Raw genomic sequence first — 14,536 nt, 5'->3', positions numbered from 1 at the left:
TGCTTAATGATGGAAAGAAACGTATTTCTGTCATAAAGGAACCACTATGGTTTTAAGGTTTTCTGTTTTCTATTATTTACATATTTAAATATTTTTAAACATTTTAATTCAATTAATTAAAATACATTATTGGTTTCTGAGGTATAGCTCAGTGATTCCTCAGCCTTATATAATACCCAGTGCTCATTATATCATGTGCCTCCTTAATGTCTATCACCCAGTTACCCCCTCCCCCCACCTCCCTCCCCTCCAGCAAGCCTGTTTGTTTCCTATGATTAAGAGTCTCTTATGGTTTGTCTACCTCTCTGATTCCATCTTGTTTTAATTTTTCCTCTCTTCCTCTGTGATCCTGTTTTGTTTCTTAAATTCCACATATAAGTGAGATCATACGATAATTATCTTTCTCTGATTGACTTATTTCACTTAGCATGATACCCTCTAGTTCCATCAACATCCTTACAAACAGCAAGATTTCATTTTTTTGATGGCTGAGTAGTATTCCATTGTGTGTATGTATATATACACATACACCACATCTTCTTTATCCATTCATCTGTCGGTGGACATCTGGGCTCTCATAGTTGGGCTTACTGTGGACATTGCTGCTATGAATATTGGGGTGCAGGTGCCCCTTCAGATCACTATATTTGTATCTTGGGGTAAATACCCATATTTAAATAATTTTTAATTTCATTAAAACCTAAGTGGCCTGAATTTCTAGTTTCTTCTTTACATATGAAAGTTTTTTAAGATTTTATTTTTAAGTAAACTCAACACCCAACGTGGGGCTTGAACTCACAATCCCGAGATCAAGAGTCACATGTTCTACCAACTGAGCCAGCCAGGAGCCCCCAAAGCTTTTAATAAGCAGAAATTATAAAATTCAAAAAGTAACAAGAGGTAAATATTGCCCTGATATCAAAGCCAGAGACACCACAAGAAAACTACTGACCAGTATTTCTGATGAACTGATATGAGTCCACAACAAAATATTAGCAAACTGATTTCAGCAGTATATTTCTTCAATATAAGAGCCATTTATGAAAATCCCACAGATGACAAACTCAGTGGTGAAAAATGAAAGCTTTCCTTCAAAGATCAGGAACAACGCAAGGTTGCCTGCTCTCCCTTCTACTCAACATAGTACTAGAAGTTCTAGCCAGGGCAATTAGGCAAGAAAAAGAAACAAAAGGCATCCAAATTGGAAAGGAAGAAGTAAAAATTATCTTTGTTTGAAGATTATATAATCTTATATTTAGAAAATTCTAGATTCGAAACAAAGAACTATTAGAACTAATAAGTACATTCAGCAAGGTAGGATATAAAACAACACAAAAATCAGTTGCATTTCTATACACTAACAACCAATAATCTGAAAAAAATTTAAGAAAACAATTCCATTTACAAATAGCATTAAAAAAACCCAGGAATTTACTAAACCAAGAGGGTAAAAGATTTGCACACTGTGAAACTACAATACATTGTTGAAAGAAATTAAAGAAGACAAATAAATGTAAAGACATCTTATGTTCATGGCCTAAAAGACATAATATTGTTAAGATGTCACAACAAACCAAAGACAATTACAAATTCAATGTAACCCCTATCAAAATCCTAATGACATTTTTTTGCACCAATAGAAAATTCTATCCTAAAAATCACGAAATCTCAGGGACCCTAAAAAGCCAAAGCAATCTCAAAAAAGAACTTGGAGAACTCACATTTCCTGAGTTCAAAATTTAGTAAAACCTACAGTAATGAAAACAGTGTGGAACTAGAATAAAGACAGACATAATGATCAATGAAATATAAACTCCAAAAATAAACCTTTGCATATATACATATGGTCAAAGGATTTTTGACAAGGGTGCCAAGCCCGTTCGACAGTCTTTTCAGCAAATGGTCCTTGGAAAACTGGATCTCCACTTGCAAAAAAATGAAGTTAGACCCTTTCCTAATACCATTTACAAAAATTAACTAAAAATGGACGCAAAACCTACACCTAAGAGCTAAAGTTATAAAACTTAGGTCAATGCACAGAATAGGAAAAAATATTTGCACATGATGTATCTGATAAGGGATTAGTATCCAGAATATAAAGAACTTCTAAAATTCAAAAAATAAAAAACAGGGCTCCTGGGTGGCTCAGTTGGTTAAGTGACTGCCTTCGGCTCAGGTCATGATCCTGGAGTCCTGGGATCGAGTCCCACATCGAGCTCCCTGCTCGGCAGGGAGTCTGCTTCTCGCTCTGACCCTCCCCACTCTCAGGCTCTCTCTCTCTCTCTCAAATAAATAAATAAAATCTTTAAAAATAAAAAAGAAAAAGAAAATAAAAAACCAACGAGATGCAAAGATGGGCAAAGAAGTTGAATAGACATTTCCTCAAGGAAGATATACAAATATTTGGTCAATTAACACATGAAAAGATGCTCAAAATCATTTATCATTACAGAAATACAAATAAAAACCATGAGATACCACTTCATACCCATCAGACTGACATTTTTAAAAAACAGAAAACAACAACCACTGATGTGGAAAACGTGGAACCTATGTACACTTTTGGTGGCAATGTAAAATGGTATACCCACTGTGGAAGACAGTCTTGAAGTGCCTCAAAAAAAAAAAAAAAAAAACCAGAATTACCACTGGCCGGGCAATTCCACTTCTGAGTATTATACACAAAAGAAGTGAAAACAAAAACTCAAACAGGTATCTGTACACTCACATTCACAGCTGCATTATTCACAATAGTCAAAAGATGTTTGAAACAACCCAAAAGTCCATGAACAGATGTATAAATAAAATACGGTATATACATATACTAAAGTATTATTCTGCATTAAAAAGGAGTGAAATTCGGATACAAATGGTAACACAGACGAACCTTGCGGAGATATAATGCTAAGTGAAATAAACCAGTCACAAGCACAAATACCATATGATTCCATTTATATGAGCAGTCAAATTCACAGAGATAGGAAGTGTTAAGAGTTATCGGGGGCTAAGGAAAGAAGGGGATAGGAGAGTTATTGTTTAATAGGCATAGAGTTTCAGTATGGGATGATAAAAATCTGGAGATGGATGGTGTTGATGGTTGCACAACAAAGTGAATGTACTTAATGCCACCACTGAATTGTACACTTAAAATAGTTAAAATGGTAAACTCTGCTGTATTTCACCACAAAAAAACACCTTAAATAAAACATGTTAAACAAAACAAAACATAAAGTTGCTTTTTAAATATGGAAAAGAAAAACAAATAGGAGAACTGAAAGCAGGCATCAGAAATCAGGGATTAATTTGTGAGCAGTACTGTACTGATAATTTCTAAATAACCTTTTTAGTGCTGTGTGAATAGATAACATATGAAACGTCTCTAGGAGAAAATATGGTGATAAATACATAGGGTAATAAAAATACAAAATATTTAGTGAACAATGACCTTTGGGCAACTCAAGAAACAATAAGAACTGTATTCCTCGCTAATTCAGATCTTCATAACAAAATCTTAGGAATCAGTTTTACTTCTAATCTACAATGTTTAGAAAACTTACAGGGCAGATTTTCCAGTGCGGGGATCAATATAGGTGGTTGTTCTTCTATTGTGGTCCACAAAATATGGAATTCCATCAACTGTGAATCTCATTTCCCAGCCTTCAGGTAAGGGCTTTTCATTTAATTGGCTACAAAACACAGGAGAAAATACAAATAAAAAATGTTGAGCTGTTTGTTTCCCAAGTACACAAAACAAAAATTATCCATAAATGCAGCATCATTTAGATCATTTAGTCCAGTGTTTCCCATTATTTACTAGACCTCTCTCTATAGGTATTCTACAAGCACGTTAAACATGTCAATAAGTTCATGGAAGCACCATTCAGTTTCCACCTACCTGGCCTGTAATCCCCATCTAATGACCCACCTAAACAGCTTTTGGTAACCAAGTTCTGCCCATTCTGCTTTAGAAGCCTTCATATTCACATCACTTTTTCAATCCCCAAGAACATCCTTACCCTGGCATCATTCATCTCTCTTCTAAACTTTCATAATGGCCACCAAACTGGTATTCCTGCCTCTAGTCTCACTCTGGTCCTATACTCATATTGCTGACAGCGTACTAAAACAGAGATCTGATCATGATTAGTTCTCTTCTTAAAGTGATATTCACTGTTCACACTACCAGTGATAAGCCCTGAACTCTAAACAGCCGGCACTCACTCTGCCCTCAGCGTTCCCTTTCAGGTTTAACCCTGCACTCTAATTCCAACTCCCTTCCGTGAACCCTGTGATTTCATAGTGTAGTGCTACTCATCATTTCCCTAAACAAGACATGATCTGTCATACCCCCAAGTGAAGCCTTTCCCCTTGTCCAAAAGATCTTAATTATTCCTCTGTTAAGGCAACTCAACTGTTCCTTCTGAAGTATTTCTAGCCACTTCCTTAATACCTAGCTTTAGATTTTGGTTAGTCTCTCTCAACTTCAGTTTGTTAAGAATGTATATATAGTGAGACTGTAAGAGGAATAAGTGAGACAATATAAGTAAAAAGCTTCACACATAGTAAGCCCTCAAGTTGTAACTATTAGTATTCCCCCTACTATATATTGGTCATTCTCTGTGAGTCTCTCAAAGTACTTCCTTCATACTGCCAGCACAGCATTTGTCAAGTTTTTCAGCTTGCGTGTCTGGCACCAACTTCCCACCCTGCAAATACTACATGAGTTTTAAAATAGGAACTAGATTATAAGGCAACAGTGCATTTTTATTTGTTATATATTAAAATAATTGGGCTATTAAGTGTAAATATTAAAAACTACTTACTTGTGAACCTAAGAAATTTTTACATTTTAAAATATTCCACTAGAATGGGTAGAGAATTATTGAATACCTCCTTTGTAGTTTGTATCTGTGTGTTGTCATAATGGCAGCTACTCTTTTTAATTAGTTAAGTATAATAAGTGTTCCAAGTTTTTACCCATATTTGCCAGTTTGTTTTCCTCTATTCTACAGCTTCATATTTTCTCACCTGGTGGGTTTAGTGAGAGAGAGAGAGAGAGAAAATAGTAATGTGCAAGTTCACATCAGAAAGGAAGAAAGGGAGGGGTTGGGGGCATTGAAGCTGACTGGTTTTAGAGAGCCACTATCGCTGACAGGATTGTCATTTTCCTTAAGTGTACTTCAGAACATTAAAAAAAAAAGTGTACTTCAGAAGAACAAAAGGCTGAGAACCATTGTCTAGAACAGTATTTTGTAAACTATGTTGAAAGGTTAAGAACATTTAGCTTTATTCACGGAGCTGAATAGAAATGTCAGATAAAATAGATTATCAAAAAATTTTTAAAAGGTAACACTTATTTGTTATAATTATATTTTCAAGATAAGCTCAGTAACAAATTGTTTTCTTAAAAACAAAACAAACTGGATAGAACTGGGTCATCTGTATTATTTAGTAACATTCTCGCTTTAGCCCCGACACTTTAAAAGTCTAAGGAGGAACAAAAAATGGTAGCAAATTACAGAAAGGTGACATGGTCTATTCTGTCCTTCAAGATAGAATTTTACACAGCAATTTAAAATGTTACCTTTGAAATTCTTCCTTTTTGGGAAACTGAATATATTTAAGTTAAAAATTGTAACAACATAAAAAATGTAGTGATAGGAGCGCCTGGGTGGCTCAGACAGTTAAGGGTCAGCCTTCGGCTCAGGTCATGATCCCAGGGTCCTGGGATCGAGACCCGCATTGGGGTCCTTGCTCAGCGGGGAGCCTGCTTCTCCCTCTCCCTCTGCCTGCCGCTCCCCCTGCTTGTACACTCTGTCAAAAATAAATAAAATCTTTAAAAAAAAAAATGCTGTGATATTAGTATCCAGAAACAGATTTTAAATTTAAAGCATATCATTAGAACAAAGGTTCTTAACTTTCAATCAAGGGATGTGTGAAGAATTAATCATACCAAAAGAGAGGTCTGGCCTCTGCCCTCTGCTACTGGGAAGTGATTTCTAGGCCTCTGGAATGTCCTGCATGTCAGGAGAATCTCTGTTTGCTTGGGAACTCTGAACACCAGACAGTCAACAATGTGATTTATGATGGAGGCTTTGGGACACCTCACATCAATTCCAACTTCTGGAGTAACTAGAAACTGAAGGTATTAGCTCAAACTCTGGGACAGGGCTAGAGGCTAAAGGTTAACTATGCAGGCAGTACATGATGGAGCCCCAATAAAAACTCTGGATATAAAAGACTCAGGTGAGATTCCCTGGTTGGCAATACTCCACGTATACTATTCCACATCAATTCTGGGTATTTAGATCCTTTTCACATTCTGTCCTGTATCTCTCTTCCTTCTGTTGCTTGTAATTTGTATCCTTTCCTTATGATAAATGTAACTGAGTGTAACAAGCTTCAGTGAGTTCTAGTCTCTCAAGTGAGTTATCAAACCTGCAAGTGGTTGTGGGAACCCCTAAATTCATACCCAGCTGGTCTGAAGTGAGAGCAATTTGGGGGATCTCCCAGTTTGTGGTTGATGTCTGAAGTGAGGGCATTCTTGTGGACACCGCTCTCTGGCTTTATAGCTTGCCAAATTCCTTGCAGAATAGAACCCTCTGGTGGTCTGATAAATGCACAGTGTTAGATTTCATTATGGGCTGAACTGTGTCCACCCACAAATTCCTATGTTAAAACACTAACCATCAGTAGCTCAGAATGTGACCTTATTTGGAAATAGGGTCAACTGCAGACATTATTAGTTAAGATGAGATTATACTGGAGTACAGTGAGCCATTAATCCAATATGGCTGGTTATCCATATAAAAAGGAGAAGAAATTTGGACACTTGAGACATGCAGACCCGAAGAATGCTATGCAAAGACTGCAGTTATGCTGCCACAAACCAAACTACCAGAAGCTAGGAGAAGGGCTTGGAACAAATCCTTCTAGTGCCTTCCAAGGGAGCAAAGCCCTGCCTATACCTTGATTTTGGGCAGCTCTAGCAAACTAACACAAGTACTATTACATAATGCTACAAAGAAAAGCAAGTAGGGATGCCTGGGTGGCTCAGTTGGTTAGCATCCGCCTTCAGCTCAGGTCCTGATCCTGGGGTCCTGGGATCGAGCCCCACACTGGGCTCCCTGCTCAGTGGGGAGCCTGCTTCTCCCTTTCCCTCTGCTGCTCCCCTTGCTTGTGCTCTCTCACTCACTCTGAAGGAAGGAAGGAGGGAAGGAAGGAAAGCAAGTATATACACAGTTACCAAACATTAAAAAGACAAACTTGTCTTTGAAATACAAACTTCCAGTTATGAAATAAATGTCACAGGGATGTAAAGTACAGCAAAGGGAATATAGTCAGTAATACCGTAATAACTTTGGTGACAGAAGGTAATTAGATTTATTGTGGTGATAATTTCATAATGTATATAAATGTCAGATCACTGTTGTACACCTGAAACTAATATTTAATTATACTTCAATTAAAAAGGAAAACTTCTAATAATAGTATGTGTCTATTAATATATTAACTAGCAAGTTCTTGCAATATGTGCAAATAGTATTTTGAGATAACTGCAACAACTGCAAAATGCTATTATACTATCATAGGTTTTCTATGATTTCTATACTGGTGGGAAAGTCCTAGGCACTGCTAATTCTACTATGGTTGTAGCTTATGATCACAACGGAAGGAAACATTCAATTTCAGGTAAAGGCTAAAAAACTGGATCTGTATTTACTCCCCCTAAGTCACGTATTTCCTGAATTTTCTCCAGTGATCCCAGGTTGCAAAACCCTGCTTTAGAATTACTAATCTGGACTTACTAATAATAAATAGGAATTTTTGAATACATAGTATATTGGTATAAACCAATGACTTTTTCCCCCTACTCTCAAGAAACCCACATTCATTATACGACAGTAATAGTGTAATTTTTTTCTCTTTCTAAAGGATATGGGTGAGTAATGTTTAAGGACTTTGGGGAAAGAACTTGTAACTTGATTTTTTCCATAACTGAGTCAGAAATACAGTACAATCTTTAAAAGATTATCTATATACTAGTAACTGAAAGTTTCTTACCCTTGACTTCTGGGGTCTTCCCATTGTGTAATACGAGTGTTGTGGTTGACAAAATATACTCTACCATTGCTGTCTGTTCTCTTCTCTTAAAGAAAAAAAAAAGGCAAAGCATTAGGGTTGGCATAGTCTTCTTCCACAAACTAAAATGTGCTGAATTTGCCCACTTCTCCTTGCACTGATTTTATAGCTTTCAAATCACAACTTTAAAAGGTTTAATTTATTCTTTCACTTTTAAATTCATATACCTGCTAGAGTTATTCAAATATCATTACATTCTAGAAGCTGAACAGATTTAATTCACAATGCCCGGCCTACAGGACTTTTTTGTTCAATCTAACCAAAGGCAGCAAGAACAATTAACGTTTTAACTTTTCATACATGACCTCATTTTATCCTTAACAGTCCCAGGAGTAGATGGTTTATCTTGAAGATAGGGAAACTTGGGACAGGTTAAGTGATCTGCCCAAAATCTCAGAATTGGGTAGCAGTGACAGGATGGAAAGTCAGGTCTCTATTCAGGCATTTTTTGCATACCGCATCACCTCCTTTCTTACAATATAATGGGGGGAGGGATACAACTTGTTTCTTTGTTATATGCTAGGCATTATTCAACTAGGGAAGACACTGTTTCAAAATATATCCTCTTCTTTAATACACTCAGTTCCCAAATCCTAAATATGTAGAGTAACGTTCTACACAAAGGCTGGGCAAAGGGCTCAGTTCTTTAGTTTTCTGCCTTTGAAATTGCTGCTTCTTTCCCCTATCTACCTCCTGCTTTAGGATTCTTCTTGTTTTCTTATTCCTGTTCTACAAAATCTCTCCGGTATTCCTCAGCTTTCTCAGTAAGGTTTAGAAGACATATGGATATCATTTTCTCTTTTAATAACAGAAAAGTCCTTGAAATTTTAGTATTAAGTTCTGCTGTTTTGAACTACTGAATTCTCTATTCCATTACCAATTTATTCTTCATCAAAAGATAATTCCTGTACCTGAATTTTTTTGGATGTCTCCAAATGAGGTAAGTGAAGTAATGAAGAATATAGAATGGATTCCAACATTTTTAAAAGCATAGTTTCTAAAAATTAGCAATTTCAAACAAAATTTTAAGGTTAAATTCTAAGCTGATAAAGCCATTTTTTATCCCTTTGATATCTATTTTTCAAATAACAATTTTTTAGATCCTTTGGCTCTTTCTCTGAGCAAGCTACTGCAGGACAAGTCTTTAGCCAAATTATATAGTTTTGTCAAATTAGTATTTGGTAACTTTTAACTATATCTCCAGCACTAATTCCATGATTTCACGTATCGTGGTGATATGGGAGGTTAGAAGGGATATACTGGTGAGTATCCTGAACCCCATCCTAACATCTCAGCTACTTACCTCACTTGAGCCTAAGATGGAAACAGAACCCCAAGTGTGCGTAATATACAGATAAATGGGATTCTGCATCTTGTGACACATTGTAAATATTAACACTGGCTTCACTGGTCTTGGCATCTTCAGTGTGAAAAGTAACCAACTTTAAGTCTGTCTCTAAGGCAAAAAGAAGCATCCACAGTGCTACAGCTGGCTACATAATAATGTTAGTTAATATTCTTGGCAGTCACATAAATATAAAATTTTAAAATATATCTGTATCCAAATAATTTTTAAAGTAATTTTTATAATCTAAAAATAATACCCTAAGTGCATATCTGCTACGTAAGTTCAGACTTCAGGGCCAGAGATTTTCTCTTCAAAAATTAACATGAAGCAGGATAAATTCAATAAAAAACTTCTTTTCTATACATGTTCTAAGTATATACTGCTGATATCAGCATTTCTTGGAAGAAGCTGTGAAAAACAAAATTTCAAAAGGTGGATGCACTTGCAACTGAAGGCTCATCTGCTTTTAATGAGAGGAAGTACTGTGGCTATAGAGCTGATTTTACTTTGTTGAAAAAAGTCACATGATAAACAATACTGAGATTACTGAATAGCGAAGTGAATGCAGATTAGAGCCCTTCCTGACTCGATGAATAAAACAGTAAAAAAACAGAAGCTTCTTGCTGTTCTATGTATTCATTCACAGCAACTCTCAAAAGGAGAAAATATCTTTATACTTGATGGGTAAAACCAGCTATATAAAGCCCTATTAAACTACACTGTTGAACCAAAACCATTTTTTGTTCTCCAGCCTCTTTAGTTTGCATGTATTAAAAATTCTTCATTGTCAGCTTGTGAGGTGGTAATGTCTGGTCCTAGCACATGAAGTCTGAAAGGATGAGGAAGCTGGATTTAAAATACGTATCATGGAGGCACGTGGGTGGCTAGGTTGGTTAAGCATCTGACTCTTGATCTCAGCTCAGGTCTTGATCTCAGCGTCTGAGTTCAAGCCCCACACTGGGCTCCACGCTGGGTGTGGAGCCTATTTAAAAATAAATAAATAAATAAATAAATAAATAACATATTGTGTCACAAAAATAATGCTGTCTATTTCAGAATGTAAACACAGGCTGTAAATTGGGGTTTTAGTTTCTGGGTCAATCCTGAAGATATGTCCGGTAGGGTTTCATCTGTTACAGTACCAGTGTTGTCACTGGTTGCACAAATAAGGCATGTGCCCCAAAGGCAGAGTCATAAAGCAGTGTTCAGTCTAAGTAACAGGGTGATCATGAACTCATCTAGGAAGGGGGGTACACCTCAACTTCAGAAGTGTGAAACCTAAAAATAAGCAGAATGTAAAATAAGCAAGGCAAGATTCTCATAACCTGGGTAAGCTGGGATTGGGTCTTTAGAGACAATATTTTAGGGAAGTGTTGCTGGCTAAAGTTAGGAAAAAGAGCAAGATCCTAATGATGACCAAAATATTTTTAAACTTTAAAAGAGTAAAATAATTCTGAATTCCAATAAAAGTTAACTATTAAGACAGTCAACTTAGAACTTCTGGGAAATTTAATACCTATTTGGCACTCTGAATTAAACTAACACACCCAAAAATTTCCCACATATTCACTCAAGCAAGAGCAGGCTATCATCCATAAATATCTGATTTTTTCAAAATGACAAATGCAATGAAAAAAATCATGTGACTTACCCCATCCAGGTGGCAGGGGACCAAGGGGATCAAATTCTTTATTTTGTGATGTAGTAAACAAATCTTGATTCTAAAAAGAATAACAGCAACAACAAAAAGGTGAATTAATGAACAACCTAACTAGATAACCTGAAAGCAAGGTTATGAGTTCTGGTAGGTCTTCCCTGGTCACGTGCAACGTAACACAGAGTTCACATCTTAGAGATGTGTCACTCAAGTCAACACGTATATGCCAATACACTCTGGAGAAAGAAAAAAAAATCTTTGTAAACATTAATGCTTGAAATTATTTGAAATTCAAATATTACAAATACATAATCCTCACCCTCAAATGATCATTTTCTTCTTCAGCTATAACTCAGTAAATTAGAGAAATATATAAATTACCAAAGAGTCATTTATAAACAACAGTACCTAGAGGCATCGGATGGCTGAGACTAACCTCGTATTTCTAACTCAAAAAGAAAGACTCATATACAAAACATGGAGTATATACAAATATTGTGGAAACAGAGTTGCAGGAGCAGGAAGAACAGGCTGTCAGATGAGTGAAAGGAAAGAATTCCAGTTGGAAAGAGTTGATAAATCTAGATCTGTAAAGAAGACTTCTTAAACTTCTGGTTTCAAATGACCACATTGGTAGAGACAGAAGTCTGGCTAGATAAAAGGAAACCATTTGGAAAAATGAGTCAAACATTAAAATAAGAGAAGCAAAAGTCATAGCGACTATGTAGGGTTAATGGGTATGTTTTGGTTTAAATGTATAATAAAGTGGAGATAACATGGTCTCTCAGGAAGATTTGGTTAAACCCTTTCTCCTTTAGTAAGATAAAATGAGTAAATAATAGATTCTAACTGCTTTTTAAACAAAAATTATTAATGGAAAAAATATATGAGTAAAATAAGGAGTGACCCCTATATACCTAGCACCAAGATTCAACAATTATCAAGACTGCCAAATTTTCTTTTCCCTCTTCTTTGCCAAGTCACTGAGTCATTTCACCCCTCTGTATTTGAGCAGGTCTTTCTAAAATTTGTGGACATCTTCTCACATAACCACAATATTGTTAATCACATCTACCAAAGAATCTATGTTAATTTTATCATCTAATAACCAGTCACTAATTAAATGCATTTGATTATTTGTTCAAGTCAAAATTCAAACAAAGTCCTCACATTACATTTGGTTGAGTCTCTTAAGTTTCAATCTATAGCAGTTCCCCCTATTGTTTCTGGGTTTTTTTCCCCATGTCATTGACTTATTACAGAAACTGGGTAACTCAAAGTTTTAAAGCATATGACAGATACTCTATTTCTGATTAAACAGCTCTTAGAAGATAGACCTATCAAGAACTGGCCTTGCTCCTCCTGATAGATACAATTACGAAAAGCAGTGAGAGAAGAGAGACCAGGGAGAAACACTATAAAAGGTTTGAATACTGGTTATGGAACAGGTCTAAAAAGTCTGGCATATGACAAACTATTGTGATAATTTTCTAAGACCCAAGCCTATCCCAAGTCTAAGACCCAAGGCTCTTCCCTAGTTAAATAAATTGGGGACATGTACACTGAAGCCATGGGTGGGAAAGAGCCATTACACAGTGTTCCAACATCAACCATTTCCATTCTGAGGTTAAAAATGCTAGGTGTAGGGATGCTTGGCTGGCATCAGTCGGTAGAGCATGTGACTCTTGATCTCAGGATTGTGAGTTCAAGCCCCATGTTGGGTGTGGAGCCTACTTAAGGAAAAAAATAAAAGTCAGGTGTATGAGAGTCTACCAGGGGAACAAAGGCCACTTTATAAAACAATATGCCAACACCCCACCACTTTTTAAGCAGCTGATAGTAAGAATGTTTAATTCATTCAATTCAGTTAATATTGCTGGCTGTGTTAAAGGTAGCTAAAATAGGCTGCTTAAGTTATGATTTAAAACTATTCTGTAACAAGAGCAAAGTGGAAGAATTAAAAAAAAATGGTCAGATTATTTTGGATAGGGGTAAAAAAAAAAAAGAACATGGACAATGAGATAAAAAGCTGCAATTCAAGAAAAGTTCCAAAGACTCTGAGTATCAAATTGGTGAAGTTTACAATGAAGCAATATATACTGTTGGTGCCCTGGGAATATATGCTAAATCAGTCTTTAAAAAGAATGTTTTAAAAGATGATGTACTGTAAGATAAAGAGCACATTTACAATGTGGATATGAGGGAGAGAAAAAATGAAAACATTTCTATCCATCTAATATGTGCCAAACATATTAGGAACTTTATTTTACAGAATCCTCAAAAAAATTCCTGAGGAAATTTAATTACATTTTTTACAGATAAAGTAAATGAGTCTTGATGAGGTTAAGTAACTTTCTCAAAGTCATATACAGAAAGTAACTGTATCACCAGGATTCAAACCCAGATGTGTCTGACTCCAAAGCCCATGTTCTTTCCAATGGACACCCATGTAGAAAATAGCTTTAAAGAAGGCAGGCAAGCTAGGCATTCAAACCTAGAAGAAATTTGGCCAGGTATACCAAAGCTGATTATAATTTAGAAGAAAGATGTTAAACAGCATAGAAAAAAAAATTGAGTAGAATAAGATAGACAAGAGACAAATTAATTTCACTTCTAAAACCACTGGGAAGAAATACAATGACAGCTGCCTATAGAAGGTGGCAGGAAAAATTGTTATATGAAAGAATCTTAGTCATAACTAGGTAGTGAAGGGAAGGCTGGTGATAAAGATGATTTTTTTTTAAATTTTAAATCAATGAATGAAAACTATTATGGTCATGAGATCCAAGAAATAGACAGGAATATGGAGAAAAGGGGGGAAAATAATGCTCAGAGAGGACAGTAATTTAATCCGATGTATTCTAACAAGGAGGATACCAAAGGTGGTAGAGGGGAAGAGATGAAAATGGAGGTCAGCTTCTCTTGAACTCTTGCAGAGTTGATTTTCTTCGGTCTAAATTCTTTAAGATTTTATTTATTTGACAGAGAGAGAGAGAGCGAGAGCACAAACAGGGGGAACAGCAGAGGGAGAGGGAGAAGCAGGCTCTCCGCTGAGCAGGAAACCTGATGAAGGACTCGATCCCAGGACCCTGGGATCATGACCTGAGCCGAAGGCAGACGCTTAACTGACTGAGCCACCCAGGCGTCCCTTTGGTGTAAGTTCTAAGTATTACTCAAACGAATCCCTTTTGTTTGGTCCATAGAATCATTATTTCTCCAAGGACTATTTTCCTTTCCTCAGAGAAAAGATCTATAATACTTTATGATTTGAGAGACTATAAAATTCCTAGCACCAAAGACTGCGTTAACAAAACATTAATGTATTTTGGTGAACTTATAGCTATTATTGCAGTATTACTCTAAAGAAAAATATGTACAAACTTAAACCA

At 36.0% G+C, this 14,536-nt stretch overlaps 1 protein-coding gene across 5 annotated transcripts in view; it reads right to left on the bottom strand.

Moving 5' to 3' along the window:
- Window positions 1–14,536, bottom strand: part of ITCH (itchy E3 ubiquitin protein ligase) — a 118,261-nt gene that overhangs the window by 23,314 nt on the left and 80,411 nt on the right. For all 5 annotated transcript variants that reach the window (XM_027622085.1, XM_027622084.1, XM_027622081.1 and 2 more), the window contains 3 exons: window positions 11,142–11,211; window positions 8,065–8,149; window positions 3,558–3,686 (listed from right to left, as the gene is read on the bottom strand). In XM_027622085.1, coding sequence (XP_027477886.1) covers window positions 3,558–3,686; window positions 8,065–8,149; window positions 11,142–11,211 — 284 coding nt within the window. The remainder of the gene's footprint in view (window positions 1–3,557; window positions 3,687–8,064; window positions 8,150–11,141; window positions 11,212–14,536) is intronic.

The sequence above is a fragment of the Zalophus californianus genome, chromosome 8, assembly GCF_009762305.2.
Source record: "Zalophus californianus isolate mZalCal1 chromosome 8, mZalCal1.pri.v2, whole genome shotgun sequence".
Taxonomy (NCBI): domain Eukaryota; kingdom Metazoa; phylum Chordata; class Mammalia; order Carnivora; family Otariidae; genus Zalophus; species Zalophus californianus.
Note: the sequence above shows the minus strand (reverse complement) of the source record. Positions and strands in the feature narration are given on the sequence as shown.